The sequence below is a fragment of the Crinia signifera genome, chromosome 9 (assembly GCF_055691185.1).
Source record: "Crinia signifera chromosome 9, ASM5569118v1, whole genome shotgun sequence".
Lineage (NCBI taxonomy): Eukaryota > Metazoa > Chordata > Amphibia > Anura > Myobatrachidae > Crinia > Crinia signifera.
Genome location: NC_139225.1, coordinates 41,551,889 through 41,574,806, shown reverse-complemented (window position 1 = coordinate 41,574,806; position 22,918 = coordinate 41,551,889). Strand labels below are relative to the sequence as shown.

General features: G+C 46.7%; 1 protein-coding gene across 1 annotated transcript in view; it reads left to right on the top strand.

Annotated features, from left to right (window-relative positions):
* COL27A1 (collagen type XXVII alpha 1 chain) overlaps window positions 1-22,918 on the top strand; it is a 321,471-nt gene that overhangs the window by 206,557 nt on the left and 91,996 nt on the right. The window contains exons 30-37 of the mRNA XM_083158983.1: window positions 3,663-3,707; window positions 3,796-3,840; window positions 3,926-3,979; window positions 6,361-6,414; window positions 8,581-8,634; window positions 13,149-13,202; window positions 13,562-13,615; window positions 15,106-15,213. Of these exons, the coding sequence (XP_083015109.1) occupies window positions 3,663-3,707; window positions 3,796-3,840; window positions 3,926-3,979; window positions 6,361-6,414; window positions 8,581-8,634; window positions 13,149-13,202; window positions 13,562-13,615; window positions 15,106-15,213 (468 nt within the window). The remainder of the gene's footprint in view (window positions 1-3,662; window positions 3,708-3,795; window positions 3,841-3,925; window positions 3,980-6,360; window positions 6,415-8,580; window positions 8,635-13,148; window positions 13,203-13,561; window positions 13,616-15,105; window positions 15,214-22,918) is intronic.

Sequence of the window (22,918 nt, the reverse complement as noted above, 5' to 3'; positions counted from 1 at the left end):
CTTGCCATAGTTTTATCATTCCCTAATAGCAGAACTGTGGCAAGTCATGATGGACTTGTAGTTTCACAACAGCTGGATGGCTGCAGGTTGGACATGTGTGCTTTTAAAGAGTTTTATTATCTGTATTTGTAGCATCCAATAGTTATTGGTAGATTGCCTATATAGCCCCCTAAGGCCAGCCATGCTTATGACTAAGGATGTAAGGAATAAACTATTTTAGGATTTGGCCAATTCCCAAATTCGATCCCCCTTTTTTTTCCCCTTAAACTTAGATGTACAGAACATGATATAGTAACTCATACCTAATAATGATCACAGTAATGTAAAAAGCAAATGGCAGCCATTTACACCCCCCCCCCCTCATCCAGTGGATGGCCACCACTCTTTCCCCCACCCTAGAGAAAACTGCTAGCCACCCCCCCCTGCAGTTGGCTGCTGGTACCGCTCTTCCCACCCTGGATACTGGCACAACCACCCTCTCCCTTCCTACCCTGAAGATGGTTGCCACATCACATCTTTCCCCACGCTGGAATTGGCCGCTATTTCACCCCAACCCCAGCTTTTGCCCATACCCAATATGGAGATGCTGCTACCCCTCCCCACTCTGGAGATGTCCAGCTTCCTCCCACCAACTTGAAGAAGGCCAATATCCCCAAGCAACCCTGGAGTTTCCCACTACCAACCACACATTTAATTTCTCTACAATTGCCCTACCTAGCAAATGACCTGACACTCCCGCACAGCACCTGAACCCCCAATCCAGGAGCCTGTTGCAGAGATCACACCCATAACAGTGAGACACCTGTTGCGTATAGACTGTAGTAAAAGATAAGCAATCACACATTGGTCCCAACAGACACCTGGGGTGATATTTAATAGGATGCGATTTTTAGTTAGGTTCTGAAATCAAAATAGCAATTTTGGAAATCAGGGATTTTTTAAAAATCGACTATTTAATGGAATGCAAATTCTTGGGTAAATAATGTAATATGGTGCTAATTTTTGTCATGAAAATGTGCAAATTAGTGGACATGTGCGATTCCTTAGACATGTTAATGTGTGGTGGTTTTTTTGTAAATAACCAGCCCCGGGCTCAAAGAACTGGTCCTGGTTTTAGAAATTCTGAGGTCAGAAATCATAGGGAATCCCCATGATTTCTAAAACCAGCACCAGGCTCAAGGGCCGGTCCTGATTCCCAAAATATGGGGGACAAAATGAGTAGGAGTCCCCTATATTTTGACAACCAGCACCAGGCCCAAACAGCCAACCGTGGTAATGCCACAGCCAGGGAAAAGTTCCTTGAAAAGTTCCCCCGGCCAAAGCATTCATCCCCGTGGCTGGTCAGCCCGGGCAGGGTCCCTCAAGAGTTACCCCCTGCCCAGACTGAAGCCCGGGGCTTTCCCCGGTGCCCCAGAGCTTGAGCAACGAGCTGATGTTATTGTAAATTAAAAATAAACTATTGGGTTATGGAGTGGAACTATGAGTCGCAGCACGCCTGGGCCACATACTGGGGCTTGGAGAACCAGAAGCCCTAGCATGCGGCCCATTATTGGGCTTGGTGGGACTCTTAGTTCCACAGCACACCCGATAGGCAAAAAGACACTAACACAGCAGAAAAAGGCAACTAATAGTACTATTTCATACATAGCCCACTAATACCAACTTACCTATCTTGATGTGTAGATCTGTCCCCTTGTCCAGTAGAAATCCAAGTGCTTGGTACCTGTGTAGGGATGCCAATCCCGGGGCATTTTTTCAATCCCGGGATTCGGGATTGAAAAATGCTCAATCCCGGGATCCCGGGATTGGCCTCCCTAATAAAAAAAAACGCTACAGATCCCAATTAATACTCCCCCAATCCTCCCCATCCCCCCTGCCCTGCAGTGTCACTTCCACATTGTTGGTGACAGGCAGCAGGACCATCTCTTCTCTTCACAGCAGGCTGCCTCGGGTGTCTGGGAGCGGCACAGCACCGGGGGCATGGCGACACTGTGACTGAATATTACAGCAGACACACAGCATCCCGGCGGCTGGGCTGCGCAGCGTGACACTTGACGTCACGCTGCGCTGCTCTCTGTGCACAGCGACACAGTCTGAATAGGCATCCCGGCGGCTGGGCTGCGCAGCGTGACACTTGACCTTACGTCACGCTGCGCTACTCTATGCACACTCAGCCGTACCACCGGGGGGTCACTAATAGCAGCCGGGCAGCACATCTGAGCTATGTAAGTGCTCAGCGCTGCCCGGCTTTTAAAAAAGAATTAAAAAACGTATTGCCGCAGTAATCCTGGAATCCCGGGATTAAGAGATCCAATCCCGGGATTCAAATCCCGCCTATTTTAGGCCAAAATCCCGGGATCCCGACGATCCCGATCCCGGGATTGGCCTCCCTATACCTGTGGAAGGAAACCATATTTGCCACCTTCTATGCGTGGATTGTGACTTCTGCGATGCCCTGCAGTCACTGAAGTGAAGCTGCAGAGAGTTTGTTAACTGTCTGCGGCTCCTTCCTCCCGAATAGCGCTATTGGTCGTCTAGAGGCTCATGATTGGCCGCTAGGTGCTGGAGAACACTGGCTCTGACCGGCGACCTGACTAGATTTATCCAGCCTGCTGGATATTAATTGCCGGGCGATAGCAATGCAAGGGGCCGCACATTGCTAACGTTATGTCCCCTACACACAGAGTGATGTAGGGGCATATTCTAAGCGATCTAGTGAGATGGCTTAGAAAATGCCCTGAAATCGCCGCATGTGTAGGCCCCTTTAGAGTGTATGGAGTACTTACCAAAAGGTAGAAACACAAGCCCAATTTTTGTCATAATCTGCCCAGAGGGATAATATACATTTTATGATTAGTGTACTATTATATTTTTTGCTTTACAGAGTTAAGAAAAGTGAAATTTTGAGGTTCTCGCCCCTTTAACCCTTTGGGGGGTATTCAATCCAGGATCACGGCTGTTGATCCCTCCCGACAGCCGTGATCCTGGCCCGTTTGCGGTCTGATTGACAACTGAACCGACAGGCTGGATTCAACGTCCCGCCTTCCGATCGGCGCAAAGGGGATCGTGGCCGCGAAACCGTCCGTGGATTGTCGATCGGCGCACGGGATCGCAGCCACAGCTTCAAAAGTCGGGCCCCTTCTGCCGAGATCCCGCTTCAATGCTTTCACTAATGACCGCATTGAATAGGGAGCCGCCAATATTTCCCCCATCGGGAATAGCGGCGGCACATTGAATACCCCCCTTTGAGTGCCAACATCGCTGAGAGATGCGCAAAATATCCGCTAAAATTGCCAGCATCGCTCAGATTTGTTATATAATTTCAAATAAAAAAATGTTGTGTAATAAAAGGTTATATTTCCTATCGAAGGTAACATTACAGGTCATTATGATGAATAACAATGTTTTCTTGGCAATTTTCACACGAGTTTTTACAAATTCACTTAGCACTCAAAGGGTTAAACCAGTCCAAAGTTGATCTCCACAAACTACCACATTTCTGTGAAATCCATCCCACAGGTCACCTTGCAGAATGTAGAGAGATCTTACCCTGGCAGTGCACATGTAATGCTAGTTGTACGTTGTTTTTACCTTCAACTAAACTTGTACCATTGAAGATCTTCCAGAGAGTATAGTAAGCAGTTTAACTGTCCTATTTACAGGGACCTCATGGAATACAGGGCAAAGAAGGACTGCTGGGACAACAGGTAAGGTCATTAATACAATAGCCTTTATATTTTTGGAGTACAGAAACTGACATGGACACAGAGTGTGATGATAACATTTTATGTGCAGGGCAAGATGGGAGAAAGAGGTCTTGTCGGGGCACGAGGATTTCCAGTAAGTAACCATATACCACCATTGGCTTTTCATTTTGGTTATATGTTTGCCATGAACTCACACAGTACTTACGCAATTTTTACAGGGAATTCCAGGACCTTCTGGCCCACCTGGGGAGAAAGGAATTCCAGGGAATCCTGTAAGTGTCACAGTATTACATTTTGTAAATCCTTATTCTGTCTGGTCTATTGTAATCCCGACTGCTTCTAACACTGAATGAATTATGAGCAGATTGGAATCCATACAAAGCATTCTGGGACACCTCACCCAGTAATGGCATTCCACAACACATGATTGTAGAACTGACCTTGTGCATAGGCATGGGCCCTGATTCAGGATCGCTCGCAAACTAGCAGCCGTTCGCTGCTTAACGCTGCCCTCGCATGCAGCCAAAGGGGAGAGCAATCATTCTCAAATGATTTCTCTCCCCTTGAGAAATAAGCAAAAACTGAACTGACTTTATTTTCTGACGGTGTCCAAAGAGGGGGCGGGCACTGATGTCATGTGATGTCCGCCACCTGCCCCCGGCAGGCATTGACCTGACTGCGTTTCCAGGGAAATGCCCAGCCTTTTTTTGGGGACGCCCATAAAACTCTGAGCGTTCCATTACTAACGTTCCTGGTGTGTGTGTGTGTCCATTGCGAACGGGCTGGCGAGTGTGTAACACTCCTAAACCGGTCGCTGCCGGGGTTTGCGCACACTACGAGCAATCCTGAATCGGCCCCATAGCACGTTGGTCCTACAGTACAACCGATGGCCAATATGTCTGCTGATATATCTATGCATTGTGCTGTGCGTATGGGTACACTTGCCGGATATCACAACTGGTCGGGCAGTTGTGCCCAGCACATGGGGTCAACAATTGGTTAGTGTATATATGGCTATCAGCCTAGTGTATACCAAGCATAAATGGGTACATTTTGCAGGTCTCCCCACAGAATCACAAGTGAAATCATTAGAACCACACATACACATGTGCATACCCCCTCCTCCATTCTTTCATAAATTACCTATTTCGGGAGATTTCAAATGTTTTACCCTTCAGCTGCCACTAGATGGCGCCCAATGAGCAATTCAATTGTTTTGTTTAGATGCGCATGCAAGGGGGGGGGGGGGGGGGGTAATTTTAAGCTCTCGGGTACCAGCTGAAATGTGCCCCTCAGTACCTAGAAGACAGTGAAAGTAATGCTTTAATGTGCACACGCAAAAATAAAGAGCTAAAGCAAGAATTAGATGTAGAAGTATGGAAATCGGTACATATCATTTGATAATCCAACAGAATGTGGTGCTAAATTTATATTCAAACAATATGAGAAAATTTGACTATTTAGCCTGTTATGGTAAAAGTACCTATTAAAGAACACCAATGAGACCAGATCCCTCAGTCTGTATTGACTAGATTTCTTTCCAAAAGTGTGACTCAGTATCTCTGTAGTGATCATCTGGCTGTTATGATCCAAGCCGCAGACTATTTGGAAAAAGTCCTTTGTGACCACTGTAATGCTGTACTAGATAGGCAAGTAGATAGTGAGCTCAGAGCATACCCTACACAGTCAGAAATAAGAGAGATGTATCTAGTTTCAGCCTGGTTTGGTGACAGTGTGGTAGATTGCTACTGTGATTGTTAGTGAGGTGCCTCAGCGTTTCACCGCTGCTTGGCACACTCACAAAACTGCCTTCTTGTGTGGTATGTAACCACTTTGTATAGTGGTCCATGGCAACCAATCAGCACTAAAGTAACATTTATAATTTGCATACTATAAAATGATACAGAGCAGCTGATTGGTTACCACATGTAATTTCTCCACTGGCAAACACTTCACTTTTATCACTGCTAAATACATTTATTGCTCAGTCTGGGTCTGGCTGATGCCTAGAAGCACCCTGTAAAGAAGTCAGGTTTTTGATAGAAAGCCGGCGTTTGTAGGTGTCAGGGAAAATGCAGTTGTTTTCAGGGATGGTCTGTGGCAGCCCCTCCAGCCCAGATCAGTCTATACTGTATCTATCACACTGGCCCAGTAGGTTCTGGGTTACGCACAAGCTGGAAAATCATTTGATTGTGAGTGAGTTGCAAATGGATTTGCAATATTTTAGCTAGCCAATCGCAGCCTGGCACAGGGTGAGATTTCACTCTGCGGGGTGGCTATCTGATTGCATCTGCAAATTAGCAGAGAAGTGATCAGGTCTGAATAACTCCTATAATTCTGGGCAGGTGATAGATGGTGGTCACGGTCATGTCTCCTGCCTGGAAATCATTAGCGTAGAAGCAGTTTTAGCCATATATTATGATGCATTCCAATGGAGGCTTCTTTGTGTGCGGTCATTTCCGAGCGTTCTCTGGACTATGCAATACATATAATCTGTGCTACAGCAGCACCTTGGCATTGTAGAACACTACATGGAGGATTCACTTTTAAGAGAATGTTGCGGTCTGTCTTATTGCCGTGTTCCCACTTATGACGTATCTTGTAAAATGCCAACGTTCCCAATTGCTACAAGTAATTTGTCTCTCATGTTTAGGGGCCAGCAGGACCACAAGGATCCGTCGGGGCTTTGGGTGAAATTGGGCATAAGGTAGGACGTAAAGTAATGCCTCAAACCACTTGCCAACTTTTTTTAACCAATCTGTGAAATCATTCATTTGTTTCATAGGGTCCAAAATGATTTAAAAGTCCTATTGTTTATGACATGGACACCATGTACAGATGGATTGGCCATCTTCATTACCTCAGTTCATTGTAGGTGACATGGGCAAGCATAGGGCATGGTGTGACTGTTTTGTATGCCACATAAATCCAGGCTGTACCGTCTCTGCCTATGAAGTGAGCCTTGTTTCCGTACTGCGCAGCTTGTCTAAACATCTGATCTTGCAAAAGAAATGTTAAAATCATTATAAACTCATTAGATTTTGCATACCCAGCCCAAAAAAGTAATTTGGGTTAAAAACTTCATCTTGGCTCTGAGATTTGGACGCAGCACAACATTCTGTAAAATCCTTGTGTATCTCAGAAGAGAGAGAGGGTGAGAGCCCTGCGGAATGGAGTGGCCAGATCTGGGTATAGCAATGAGGTCTTCATGATAAGAACATCTCCCTTAACAATATACTTCGGTGAATTCTATGGTACAGAAATTGTATTAAAAAAATGATATATTTTTTTTTCACAAAATTGATAAATAAGAGAAAGTAGAATGATGCAGCTAGCATCACCGGTGCTATGCAGGATGTATAGCACCAGTGTCCCATCAGTCCTTGAGACCTACCAACGGTCAACGTTTTCCAAATCACCTAGCTAGTGCACACAGTGGCGTAACTTCAAATATTGCGCCCCCCCCCCCCCCCCCCCCCCCCCGCAAAAGGTTTCTGGTGCCCACCCCCCCCAGTGAATACAGGTAAAGCTGCGGGGCATGGGGGGCATTACAATAGCACCACAGCCCCCAGCACCCGCACTTACACTGCGCCTGCGGTGCTATTGTTACGCCACTGAGTGCACAGCTGTAGTCATTACTAACTGTCACATTTTCAAACATGCATCATCATTCCTACTATAGATCCACGGGTTGCCTGAGATACATGAACTGTTGGTAGATCTTGAAGAGAGGCTTGGCCACTTCTAGTGTACAGTATCTGACGCTTTTTTAAACAAAGAGCTTATTTAGTGGAGATAGTTTTTAGGCAGTCAATAACAATGTCAACAGTCAGGATTGCCATCAGAAATTGTGGGGGCCCGGAACTGACAAAATAGACAAGGCCCACCTAGTGAGGGTGGTGCTTTGGAAAAAGTGCTTGGAGCTACAGTGGAGGTAGTGCATCAACTGCTGGATGAACCAGTGCATCAACTGCTACATGAACCAGTGCATCAACTGCTGGATGAACCAGGTTTTTTTTCTTTGTCACTTTGGGCTGTGGTGTTTGGAGCTATATGTTATCATATAGTCGCAGTTGCTGTTCCATACACACCGATGTAGTCCATTTTATAGGCATGTTGTGGGATTGTCCCTGAAAGCGATTGCAAACACAGATGCTTAATAGCTCACATAGCAGGCCATCTTCCGATGGTGAATCCATAGTGTGACCGATGGTGGCATACAGGGAGGCACAAATCAGTATTACTGTGTGTACATACAGTGACGGCCTGGCACATTTAGCCGTCAGATGGACACAAGGGAAGAGCTTTGTATCCGCTTATGCATAAAGTTACAGGCTAGCGACCACCAGTAGACTCATCTGCTCTCTCTTCGGCTTACACCTCGATCATGGGCCTTAGTGTGAATGTTTCCCATATTCGCCTACTGGAATTATGTACCTCTCTCTTGCAGAATATTCCTTTGCAGGAATGTAGTATTAATGGCCATTCAAGAACATGGTTTAAGTGGTCTCCTAACCAACAAAATAGTTTATTTGATATGGTGGTTGTAAAATGGTTGAATTAATTGCATTCTTAGTCAAAGTATCCCTGTCCTTCATTGTGCTTCCAAGTGTAGGATAAGATGGTGGTGGTGTCGTCTTCTCTGGGAGCTTCTCTCCTCTATCTTCCTGTGCGGTGTGCCGCTCCAAACCAGCAGATAATCCTCATCCCTTTGCTCTAGGTCACAATATCATTCTCTGTTCCATCTCTGTTCATGAGTTGCATAGCAAATGATCTTGTTGAATACTTTTCCCTAATGATGCATGGACACGGCTGACCGACGTTTACTGGAAACAATTCTAAGAAATACTGAAACCGGTATCATTCTTTGTAGGGACCTCCGGGGAAGAAAGGTGAGCCAGGACCACAAGGTGAACCAGGAATGAAGGTGAGCGTTAATTCATGGGGACGAGTTATGTGTGCGTACATTTGCTATAACGGCTAATGAAAGACTATAACTGTTATTGCACCTGCATATCAGAACAATGTAGACCGAATGAAATATAAATAATGGTCCCAAACAATAAGAGACTAATCAGGACTGAAGATGTGACTAATAAATGAAGACACCCATCAAACAGCAACAAGATACGGTCATTAGATCGACATGCTTTAGGTTGACCAATGAAAGTCGACAGGGCTAAGGTCAACAATGGGAAGATTGACAATTAAAAGGTCATCATGAGTTTTTTCCTGTTTTCTTGAGCCGACATGTTCTGACAGGCAGTATTTCATGTCCTACCATCCACTAGGGTGTGTTGGTAGAATAAAATAGTGTGCCAAGCGTAGACTTACTAGTATGCTGAGTGGTACACATAGACTGTGTCGACATTTGGGCCAAGAACGTGAAAAAACTCATGTTGACCTTCCCATTGTCAACCTGTCGACCTATTTCAGGTGTTGACCCAATGACCCATACCCACAGCAACGCTGGTGACATCTCAAAGAGCAAAAAGGTCACCTGACCTCCCGTGCCAGTGGCTGAATTGGTAATCCAGCCTCAGTACCTGGGGCATTATATGACTGCCCGCACAATACACAAGCTGGGGTATTAAGCAGTCTGATCGAGGACCGGGGCAGGAGCTGCTTGAGATTGTCCCAACCGTCCCTGAAAGTGTCTCCGTTAGATTTGCTTTTGATGCTCTCCCAAACACATTTCTGCCTTAATGTCATCCTGTTTATTTTGGAGGGTGTAATGTTTCTTTTTGTTGTATATCTCCATTGCATGTCACCCCCACCAACCATATCATTATTTTTGGCATGCCATCCCCGGCTTATGACAGCAGCTACTGTTCCCCTTTTGTGATCGAGGTGAAACATAAACCACCCCCTCCCCTCGTGCACCTTTCTTTGGAAACAAAACTCCTTTGATAGGCGCCGTTCCTGCCTTTTGGAAATGCAAGGCTCACAGTAGCTGACGGCTCTTAAGGCCTGACAGCATGATGCTCTTATCTCAGCCCGGGCAGGAGGCGAGCTCTCTGTGTATTGCACAAGCGGCCTCCGTGTCCATGTGCTGACGATTTACATGAGCCACTTAGCTGGAGACCTGCAAACTGTGCCTGACACAGCTGCCTTTCCCAAGCTTGTTCCCTGTGTCGAACAGCAGTAGTTTGTTTTCTGAACAAAGGGTCAGAGCGTCGCAGGCACCAAACGAGGAAATATTTATATCATAAAAACAGGAAGAAAGAAAGCTCTGGCTTTGGACCTATGTTCTAAAATAGAAAACTACAAGTAATATAAACCAACGCACAAAGTAGCAGCGCAGCTGTTATCGCACCCTGCCATAATCAGTATTGTTTTCAGTTATTTATAACTATTGATCGCTCAACCAAATAATGTCCATTTTCTGCATGACTTATTGCAGGTCTGGACAACCTGTTGTTTTGCTGCTACAAAACTACAAGTCCCACCATACCCTGCCAGTTATCTATTTAGCAAAGCATGCTGGGGCTGGTAGTTTCACAACAACCAAAAAGGCCCAAATTGTCCACAGCTGCCCTATTGTTGGTTTTTGTCATGCAAATGCATTTATTTTTAGCGCTCGACAAGGTATTGGGCAAAAGTACAATGGATCCATGATAAGTTCTAGACCTACAGTATGTCTTTCTGCAGCGATAATCACAAAAACATTGCACTCTATAGGGGATTTTTGGGGGGAACTGAGCAAGTCGTAAGACAAAAAGTCTCCAATAAGTTCCGGCGTTTGGGTGAATTCAGGCCTAATTATATAGCTCTGAGGGATCCGTTTGCTGGTGGTAAATTGCTTTGATTTTGCCCCTGAGTTAAAACATGTTTGCATTTGGCATATAGCGCAATTCAGGAAATAATGGCTAAGATGTCACACAGGATGAAGTACTAAGGGCCAGATGTTTGAAGCTCCAAAAAGTGATAAAATGGAGAGTGATGAACAACCAGCCAATCAGCTCCTACCTGTTCTGTCATGTTACAGACTGAGTTTGAAAAAATGACAGGTAGGAGCTGATTGGCTGGTTGTTTATCACTCTCCACTTTCTCACTGTTGAAGCTTGCTGGCCCTAAATTTTGAATTTATATGAGGCAATGGATATAGTTACCATGCGGGATGGTAACTATATCCATTGCCTCATATAATCTGAAAAGCCTAAATTACCAAAGCCTCATTATACATTAATTACAGCCTCATAATGATTTTAGCTCTATGTTATATGTAGTTTGTCCTGTATGTCTATTGTGATAAGAAGTGCACTTCGATAAACTGTTTTTTTTTATGCTATATGGAAAATAAATTTATATTTTGAATATATATTAATTGTGTTTATTGCTCTGGGTATAGCTGCGCCTCCTATAAACAGAAGTTGGTGATATTCACCAATCTTCTACCCCCAAAAACACTGATCATGTTTAGATTGTATAACTGCTATATTACATTTCTCAGTCTGAGAACTGAATGCAGTATCTTACCAAGATACACAGTGCGGATATCAAATTTGTGGGTTCTGACCCTATTCAGCCTGGACCATTTACCTACAGTATAAACAGTGCAGGTCAGTGGAAGGTGCCTGCTGCACAAGGTGGGTGACTTCAAAATGCCAGCTTTTCTGCATTTACAGGAGCCAGTTGCTGCTGTTCTATTTTTCCAGCAGTACCTGGCTCCTGTCATAGAATAGGGGCCGACAGTGCAGCCACTAGTCTCCGGGGAAGCTGGTCTATGCCCAGAGTTATGTTACCGACTAGACCATGCCCCTTTGCCATAGGCCACACCTCTTTTCAGCCTCTAAAGAGTGCCCACCCACTGTTATACAAAACAAATGGGTTTTGGGTGGACCTTGAAAAAGACTACCCATAAGTCGAAACGCGTTGGTGGGGTGCCACTACTTTCGAAGTCTGTATGTCACCGAGTTGCCCTTTATACCAGCAAAACCGTGAGTGTGCTTCCCTTGTTTCCATCTGCCGCTTCTGTGTTTTCTGGTCCTGTATTCCATCTGGCACCGGTTTTTATGTAATTTTTATAATAAAAAGAGGATTTTTTGGTACTTGTGAGTTATCTGGGCGTCCGACTTTGGTACTAGATCGCATGCGATATCGCATGCGATATCGCATGCGATTTGCGATTTGCATGCGATTTAGCATGCGATTTGCATAAGATTTGCTATTCATTTCATTACCCCACTATCCCCAAAGTGTGTCTATCAACGTGAACCCGAAGCGTAGCGAGCCCGCGAGGGGCGGCGGTACGCGTCCTCCGACCTTTTCATGCCCTACTATCCACTAGGGCGTGGAGTGAGAATAGAATAGTGTGGCGAGCGCAGCGAGCCACCGAGCCCGAAGCGTGGCGAGCCCCGCGAGGGGACGCGGACACCTTCACAGGTATCCGCGTGCCCTTGCGGGCTTCACAGGTGTCCGCGTCCTCTCGCGGGGCTCGCTGCGCTCGCCACGCTTCGGGCTCGGTGGCTCGCTGCGCTCGCCACACTATTCTATTCTCACTCCACGCCCTAGTGGATAGTAGGGCATGAAAAGGTCGGAGGACGCGTACCGCCGCCCCTCGCGGGCTCGCTGCGCTCGCCACGCTTCGGGTTCACGTTGATAGACACACTTTGGGGATAGTGGGGTAATGAAATGAATAGCAAATCTTATGAAAATCGCATGCAAATCGTAAATCGCATGCGATATCGCATGCAAATCGTAAGTACCCAAATCGGACGCCCAGATAACTCACAAGTACCGATTTTTTTTACTGAATTGAATTGGAGATACTTTTGTACAAAGAAACCTTGATGAGAGTTCCACCTCCCCCTTGCATGTAAGCTATAAGTAAGCACCTTTTACTGATTGATATAAAGAGAAAGAAACCTTTATATAAGGGGCCCTAGCCCTTCTCATGTAAGCAGAGTGTAAGCTGTTATCATATCTTGGCACGAGGTGATCCCGTAAAAGAAGCCCTTTTATTACCACACAAGGGACATAGAGGAATTCACCAAACTCTTCTAGCTCCGTGGGACCCCCCATGATGCCTCTGGTGAAGGTGACAACATTCGGCTCACTAGAGGTGTGATGCAAGATTATTGTTGCCCATAGTACTTTTCTTTTTAGATGGCAATGTTGCTTTTCTTACAGGTGTTTCCTTTTGTTTAAACATGGAGGAAATATATGAGGAAATGTATCAAAGCTTCTAAAGAGTGGATACATTGCCCATATCAAGCAAACTGCTCTTTCTCTAGCATTTGTCAAGTTCATTCCATAAATAATAAAAGCTGATTGGTTGCTATGCTTGCCTACTCATTCAAAGGTATGGTGCAATTAGAGACTGGTTGCTATGGGTAACTTCTAGACGCAGTGATATTCTGAGCTCTACACCCAGCAGGGGCCAGGACACTGTTTCTAGACTAATCTAATTGCTGATTCACTTTATATTTCTGTCCTCAGGGAGATATTGGCCCATTGGGGATTCCAGGCGAGATTGGTCTCATAGGACAGAGAGTGAGTATAATCGTACACATTACTGGACAGAACTCTGGCCTTATACATTTATGTATCTTCCTTTGTTATTTTACAATATATTTGTTATAGAGCTCTACTGAGGTTCTTTGACAACTGCTTTTAAATCTGTGTGCATAATCCCCCAAACACCGGCTTCCTGTTAGTCAAGTTGTGAGGTTGTTTGGCTCCGCGCATGCGTACCGTGATCTGAATACATGCGCAGTCATTCAACAATCGATTGCTGGGTGGATTTGCACAGTGACGTTCATCTCTGAATAACCCCCAAGGTTCCTACGAAAGCTCAAGGTGAACTGAAATGCCCAACCTTGTATTGTCTGACATGTCGTCTGTGTTCGCAGGGAGAACTTGGACTAGAGGGAGACAGCGGACTGATGGGCCCTGATGGAATGAAGGTAAGTGGCAGACTATGGCAACATAGCTGTTATCCAGAGTGGGCAGAATTGTCATGAGTTTACTTGGTACTTATGTAATATCTGGGCGCACGATTTTTTCATCGCATCGCATGCAATATAATTCATGCGATGCGATTTTTCATTGTAAAGACCCAATTTTTAATTGTATAGTCACCCATGGGTGATTTCATACCCCCACTATCCAACTACGCATGGAGTTTATTTTATATAGTGTGGCGAGCGCAGCGAGCCACCGTGCCCGAAGTGTGGCGAGCGCAGCGAGGGGACGCAGAATACATGTAAAGTAATCCGTAGGTCTTTACAATGAAAAATCGCTTCGCATGCCTTAAGTAGTGGCATGCAATGAAAAAATCGGGTGCCCAGATAATACATAAGTACCGTTTACTTCAGTAGATTGTGGGCCTGATCTCATAAAGGATCTCCACTGCTACAGATTTATACATCAGACTGAAAAGAGGCACATTGGGAGAAAGAGGGGACAGCGTGAAAGAAAACGGGGATTCTGTCCAAAAGCAGTATGGTACCTGTGAAGGTGAATTGGTCGGGGAGAGTGGTTTGATCACCAGTCCCCAGGCTCATTTCACACAAAGCCAAGGAAGAGTATGGGAGAGATTTAAATAAAGTGGAGAGAGATAAAGTACCAACCAATCCACTTCTGCCATTTTACGTGCTGTTTTTGAAAAACTACAGAATCTGATTGGATGGCACCTTTGGTAACTCTTCCTCTATTTGAACTGTACACCTGCCGACTTCCTGTTTATTGCCAATCCTATGATGCTCTCTGTCTATCCCAGGCGCCTTCCTGTTACTAGTGCAGTATTGTTCATAGCGGATTGGAAGCACTGCGGAAATCTTAGTGTGAGGGACATTTTGTGTGCTACTGTATAATGCAGGGCCGGATTAAGGGAGGGGCGATAGGGGTGTGCATATTTTAAAGCTGCTCCATTTGCCATATAAAATGCAATATAATATGAAATAACCTATATGGAGGTTGTTTCTTTTTTTTTTTGCTCATTGTCCTAACTCTGAAGCAGAATGAATTTGTATGTTTATTTATAATTAGTTTTCTGTAAATTACTGAATTTATTTTTCCCAATCTGTTGCAGTTGTAGAATAGGTAAGGAATCATGTTGGGCCGGTCACCTATACACTTGGAACAATATTCTGTCTAACACTTCACTAGAAGCCAATGACATTACTGAGGCACGAGAGACTTGGGTCACATACCTCAGTGATGTCACTCCTGAATGTCACTGGGGATTTGCTGGGCTGTCTTCTGATGAACATTGGTTCAATGCACAAAATGGCTTCCTCCGCTGCGTGTCGTTACTTTGTTGTATATTTCACATAATGTCATCCTCTACTTTTATTATATACTGTAGGATATATGATGTGCGTGTTTATAATGTAGTATATATCTGGATGCATTGTAATGTACACTGAATTTCTTAATCTAAATCTATTCTCAGGGGGAAAAGGGCGAGCCAGGGCCTGAAGGGGAAAAAGGAGAAAGGGGCATTGTTGGCTTAATAGGAAAAGATGGCCCCCCTGGTTTCAGTGGAATTCACGGTGTCAGAGTGAGTATAATTCTTTATGAACCTTTCCATTGTCCTGTCTGCATTCCTCCTGTAACAGGTCAGCAAGTCACACAGTGCACACCTACATGCATGCTTAGTACCTCTTTTATGTGCCTTTGAAAATTAGCCTGCGCCATCGTATATTTGCAGATTCACGTGAAATGTGTAAATTGTTAAAAGGATGAAGTGTCACTTTATTGTCCAACCTACTGACCGCTTACAACCAACTCCATTTACTGATTTCAAATTTTTCATTCACTTTTCTAAAAGAAGCATTAGTATTTCCTACATTATGGCATTAACCCCTTCAGTGGCAATCCCGATAATTTTCCGGGCTGTGCCTCAGTGCCCAGTCTGGCAAGCCCAGAAAATTCTCGGGATTGCCACTGTTTGGAGTCGGGCAGCGCTGCTGAGTTCACTCACTGATCTCAGGCAGCTTTGCGCTGCCCGGCTCCCTCCCCTCTGCGGCGCCGCCTCCTCCCCTCTCCCCTCTGGGTTTCTTATTGAAGTCCCCGGCGCCGGCTTATGACAAGCCGGCTGCCGGGGACAGCGACGTGGAGCGGGGGGCGCAGGTCCGGGCAGCCGCTGATTGACAGTGCAGAGGCGCTGCCCGGTCCCAGGGAGGTAGTGTTTTTTTGTTTTTTTTTTAAGGGAGCACTCCCCATAAAAAACTCGCCCAGTGGGGAGCGCTCCCAAATAAAATAAAAAAACACCACTGAAGGGGTTAATAATTCATGAGCGGGGATATCAGGGCTACAAAGCTGCTAACCACTCCATCACAGCCCCTGCTCTGTTATTTCATATATGTAAACTTGGGACACCAAAAATATGGCTAATCCAGTAGTTTTCATATTCTGTCCTCCAGGCATTGCATAGTTCACCACAGGTTGTTTAATCAAATTGAATGGGGTATTAATTAAGTCACGTGTGGCCAAGCATGGATATACCTAAAACCTGAGCCGTTAAGGTGCGTAAATACATAGATATAAATACATATATATTGATGCACCATCTGCCAGTCTGTACCATCGATAGATCTGTGAACATCGTCGTTGACAGATATATCGGGTGACATTCTATGATATGCGCTAAATGCGCATGTTTAATTCGCACCCTGTATCGCCGCAATTCGCCTATTTAGAAATCGCATTTTTCAGCCTAAATGCGCATATTTAATGTGATGCGCATTGGAGGCTGAAAAGTGCGAATAGGGGCGATTTGCGGCGATGTGGTGCGCTGGTTTTAGTCCTGAAAATGTGCGATTTTCATGTGTGAAAATCGCACATTTGCAGGACAGCGCAAGGTGTAAAAAAAAGAACCGAGCGCGGGGTCCCCCGCCCGAGTATAACCAGCCCCGGGCTCACTGAGCCGGTGCTGGTGACATAAAATCAGGGTCCCCGACAAATAGGGGTCCCCTTGATTTTATGAAACCAGCACCAGACTCAAGGTCCGGCGCTGGTTCCCAAAATACGGGGGACAAAGTGACTAGGGGTCCCCCGTATTTTAAGAACCAGCACCGGACACAACCAGCCAGCAGGCTAATGCCACAGCCGGGGGGAGACTTTTTATACAAGTCCCCCCGGCCAAAGCATTAACCCCCTGGCTGGTCAGCATGGGCAGGGGTCCTGGGGAAGTGGGGACCCCCCCAATGAAGGGGTCCCCCCTCTCCAGGACTTACCAGCCCATGCTGATAGTCCGGGGCTGTCCTCCATGCCCCTGGGCTGTGGGCATGGAGCTGATGCTTTGTGTAAAAAAAAGAATGATAACTATTGTTTTACACTGGCGAACTATCAGTCCCAGCAAGCCTACCCCGCATGCTGGGACTTTGGGAACCCCAAGTCCCAGCATGCGGGGCATTAAAGGGCCCGCTGGCACTTGTAGTTCTGCAGTGTAAAAAATAGTGCACAAAATCACACTGACACCCTGAAAAATAAAACTTTAATACACACAAAACACACTGATACTTACCTACCTTGAGCCCGTAGGTCGGTCCCTGGATCCTGGATTCTTCCTCCGGGGCTCCAGGGCAGAAGAGTCCGGTTCCGGGGCCTTGGTCCTGGTTCCGGGGCTGGTCCTGGGGTTCCGGGGCTCCTGGCGTGAAGAATCCGGGGTCCGGGATCCGTGGTAGTCCAGAGGGGTACCTAAGGAGGAAAATCCTACTCACCTGCTCCCCGGCGGCGACCTCCGGTGACAGCGCTGCTCCCGACTGGTACCCGGCTTCAAGGAGTTGGTCCGGCGCTAAGATGTTGCTCCCTCGACGTCTCTGAACAGAATGATTTCTCGGCCAATCAGGAGCCGAGAAACTCGGCTCCTGATTGGCCAGAAATCATTCTGAATATAGACGCCGAGTAACATCTCAGCGCATCCAGAGCAGAGATGTTACTCCGTCGGCGTCTATATTCAAAATGATTTCTGGCCAATCAGGAGCCGAGTTTCTCGGCTCCTGATTGGCCGAGAAATCATTCTGTTCAGCGATGTCGAGGGAGCAACATCTCAGCGCCGGACCAACTCCTTGAAGCCGGGTACCAGTCGGGAGCAGCGCTGTCACCGGAGGTCGCCGCCGGGGAGCAGGTGAGTAGGATTTTCCTCCTTAGGTACCCCTCTGGACTACCACGGATCCCGGACCCCGGATTCTTCACCCCAGGACCAGCCCCGGAACCAGGACCAAGGCCCCGGAACCGGACTCTTCTGCCCTGGAGCCCCGGAGGAAGAATCCAGGATCCAGGGACCGACCTACGGGCTCAAGGTAGGTAAGTATCAGTGTGTTTTGTGTGTATTAAAGTTTTATTTTTCAGGGTGTCAGTGTGATTTTGTGCACTATTTTTGATACTGCAGAACTACAAGTGCCAGCGGGCCCTTTAATGCCCCGCATGCTGGGACTTGTGGTTCCCCAAGTCCCAGCATGCGGGGTAGGCTTGCTGGGACTGATAGTTCGCCAGTGTAAAACAATAGTTATCATTCTTTTTTTTACACAAAGCATCAGCTCCATGCCCACAGCCCAGGGGCATGGAGGACAGCCCCGGACTATCAGCATGGGCTGGTAAGTCCTGGAGAGGGGGGACCCCTTCATTGGGGGGGTCCCCACTTCCCCAGGACCCCTGCCCATGCTGACCAGCCAGGGGGTTAATGCTTTGGCCGGGGGGGACTTGTATAAAAAGTCTCCCCCCGGCTGTGGCATTAGCCTGCTGGCTGGTTGTGTCCGGTGCTGGTTCTTAAAATACGGGGGACCCCTAGTCACTTTGTCCCCCGTATTTTGGGAACCAGCGCCGGACCTTGAGTCTGGTGCTGGTTTCATAAAATCAAGGGGACCCCTATTTGTCGGGGACCCTGATTTTATGTCACCAGCACCGGCTCAGTGAGCCCGGGGCTGGTTATACTCGGGCGGGGGACCCCGCGCTCGTTTTTTTTTTTATTTAACCCTTTGTTTTATTTTTTACAGCAGAACCCTGCACGGAACATTGCGATCTGTGCAGGGTTCTGCCTAATTCGCCTAACAGACCCAGGTCTGAAATTAGTGCGAAAATTAGTCACTTAAATAATGCGATGTGCAAATGCGCATAGCATTAAATAAGCGACTTGTATACTTTTCTGTGCGCAAACATCTGGATGCGATAAAAATGCGAATTAATCTCGCATTTTTATTCACCAGACATTTACGCACAAAATATGCGATTTCAGCCCCTGTGCGCATCCCATTAAATCGGCGATTTAATGGGAAAATGCGATAGCGCCATTTTGTGGTCTAATTACCGCAAAATAGCGCTAATCGCATATCATAGAATGTCACCCATCGTGTCAGCTGTGCAACACAGCTGATGCCCGATCTATCTAAAGATACATCGGCACATTGAGCTGTGTGTACGGGCAAGCCGCGCAGGGAGCTGCCAATGATTGACATCTCAGTGAACGGGCATATTCAAATGCGCCTGCCCATTTGTGATGTCCGTTCCAAGGGATTAGGCAGTGTGTATGGAGAACACGCTGCCCGATCCGTCTGTAGACATATGCAGATCTATTTATCAGTGTGTACTGTACCTTTTGGCCTGATCTATTTTCTGCATTCAATGCCCCTAGTCACCCAATTCTTATTAGCAGATGTGATTTTCTGGGCCAGAAAATCCATGCACTGCCGCATAATACACGCTGCATTTGCAAAAGATTGTGCGTGATGTCAAAATGTCTAATTGCGCTTCTGTAAGTGAGCTTTAGCGAGTGGTAGAAGATGATGAAAATCACTACAATTGTTAAGGTTACCAAAAGGTTACCACGTCTTTAGTCCCCATACACTAGTGTGAGGATCACATATGATACCCTAGCATCTGACCCGGCTGCTCCCAAGCAGCTGGATCGCATACAGTACCCCAGCAATTGACTTTGCTGCTTTCAGGCAGCTGTATCGCATACGATACCCCAGCATTTGACCCAGCTGTTCCCAGGCACCTGGATCGCATACGATACCCCAGCAATTGACCTGTCTGCTCTCAGGCAGCTGTATCGCATACGATACCCCAGCATTTGACCCAGCTGTTCCCAGGCACCTGGATCGCATACGATACCCCAGCAATTGACCAGTCTGCTCTCAGGCAGCTGTATCGCATACGATACCCCAGTATCTGACCCAGCTCTTCCCAGGCACCTGGATCGCATACGATACTCCAGCAACTGACCCGGCTGCTCCCAGGCACCTGGATCGCATACGATACCCCAGCAACTGACACGGCTGTTCCCAGGCAGCTGGATCGCATACAATACTCCAGCAATTGACCTGGCTGCTCCCAGGCACCTGGATCGCATACGATACCCCAGCATCTGACCCAGCTCTTCCCAGGCACCTGGATCGCATACGATACCCCAGCAACTGACCCAGCTGCTCCGAGGCACCTGGATCGCATACGATACCCCAGCAACTGTCCCGGCTGCTCCCAGGCACCTGGATCGCATACGATACCCCAGCAACAGACCCAGCTGCTCCCAGGCACCTGGATCGCATACAATACCCCAGCATCTGACCCAGCTGCTCCCAGGCACCTGTATCGCATACGATACCCCAGCAACTGACCCGGCTGCTCCGAGGCACCTTGATCGCATACGATACCCCAGCAACTGACCCGGCTGCTCCCAGGCACCTGGATCGCATACAATACCCCAGCAACTGACACGGCTGTTCCCAGAAAGCTGGATCGCATACAATACCCCAGCAACTGACCCGGCTGCTCCCAGGCACCTGGATCACATACGATACCCCAGCAACTGACCCAGCTGCTCCCAGGCACCTGGATCGCATACAATACCCCAGCAACTGACACGGCTGTTCCCAGAAAGCTGGATCGCATACAATACCCCAGCAACTGACCCGGCTGCTCCCAGGCACCTGGATCACATACGATACCCCAGCAACTGACCCGGCTGCTCCCAGGCACCTGGATCGCATACAATACATCTTATGCAGTCATTTTGCATGCAATACCAGTCAGCTCTAAGGATATGTCAAATCCTTGTGGCAGGCACGACTATCTCTGGATATGATATCCACGGAACCGCATATCAAATTGGAATCGTGAGTAAAACATACGATTTGACACTTTTCAGATGATTTATCGACCTGATGCGTCAAAAAGGGCCCAAATCTCGCTAGTGTATGTGTACCTTTACACTGATTATCCTTTTATAAGCACCAACCGTCTATAAAGCAGTGCACAGTATATGTATAATGAATTATTATACCTATTTATTATACAAATCTCACCTATACGACATGGAATGGTTGTGGTGCTAGTCTGGGTGATGTGGACACCTTCCAATCTGCTGATCTCCAGGGTTTTTATTGAACATTATATTATATGAGAGAGGTCAGAGGAGAATGGCCAGCTGGCATGAAGCATCCGCATCTCAAGTAACCCTGCATTGCAGCAGTGATTGGTGGCAGAAGTCCATACCAGGTACCACTCTTGTCAGCTAAAGGCCAATACACACACGGCCGACAAATGCCCTGTGCTGAGTGATGTGCTTAAGCACAGAACACTAACACACAAGCGATGAACCAGCGATGCGTGCTAAGCGCTCTGTTGGAACCAATGTTCTCTGGTGACAACAATGGCAATCTAACTAGGGGGGTTATTCTGGTTCACACCTGGCAATTTCCTTCTTAGATGGACAAAACCATGTGCACTGCAGGTGGGGCAGATGTTACTTGTGCAGAGACAAATAGATTTGAGTGGGGTTTTACTTCAAAGTGAGATCTATATTGCAGTGTAAAAATAAAGCAGTAAGTATTTTCCCTGCACAGAAACAAAATAACTCACACAAATCTAATTCTCTATGCACATTTTACATCTGCCCTCCCTGCAGTGCACATGGTTTTGTCCATCTAAGAAGGAATTTGCCAGAAGGAGTAAACCAAAATAATTCCCTAGATTTTAACTGCCTGCAGTCAGGATCTAGTCAGATGATAGGAACTACCGGGACTGCGCATTGCCGTCACCCAGGGTTGTATACACGGAGCGATGTGCGCTTCATTTCTAAGCGATCTAGTAAGATCCTTACTCTAGTAAGCTTCTTAATACCAACTGAACATAGTTTAAATGCCACAGCCTACCTGAGTGTTGTAGATCACATGACTACATCTAGCATGATAGCGCTGCATTTCACAAAAGCTCATCTTGGGCTGGATCCACAAACGTGACAATCGATGCACAGATCTCCATACAGTAGAGTAGTTCTGGGATTTGCAGGAGACCTGTTAAGTCACCCTTGGCCATACCCTAGTGCGATTTGGGCACTTTTCATCCAATTCTGACAGATGAGTTCAAGAAACAAGATGTAAAGTGTCAAATCGCATGTGTTTCAGCTCCGATCCGATACTCGATCCTGTGTGCATCGGAGCCGGACATCGCAAGGGCTGCACTATAGATTTATCGGATCCCACAGCCCTTGCTGGAATCGCATACGATACTACATCATATGCAAAAGGACTGCATACAATGTATCGTATGTGATCCTACCACCTGGGATACTGCTGAGCTGATCAAGAGGGATCACATGTGACCTCCCCTCGGGGAAGCCGCATAGTGTATGGGGAGACCGATATAAAGTTGTCATCTCTAGAATGTAATAATTGAGCAGCGTACTGTACACAGACCAGTGAATCAATCCATAATTATTAGCCCACATGCAACTTCATGGTGACAGGTCTGCTCTAAATCTGATACTTGAAATCTGCACGACCACTAATGACATGCAGGGACAGCAAGGGGCCACAGTACATGGTTTCATCAGGCTTCATATTGCTGACAGACGAGTAACATCTGAATGAGACATCAGAGGCTTTTCACAGCTTTGCTGGTATTGCACAAGATCTGACTGAGCAGCTGAAATTCGTCCACCCCCTGTTCCCCTAACATCTGCACGTCTCCACATGCTTCTTATATAGCTCACACATATACCACAGCGCTTTGCAGAGAATATTTGATCATTCACATCAGTCCCTGCCCCAGTGGAGCTTACACTCTACGTTCCCGACCACATGTACATACACACAGACATTTTGACAATAAAGACAATTAGCCTACCAGTATATTTTTGGATTGTGGGAGGAAACCGGAGTACCCTTAGGAAACACACGCAAGTACGAGGAGAATATACAAGCTCTGCACTGTTAGGGCCATGGTGGGAATTGATCCCATGACCTCAGTGCTGTGAGGCAGTA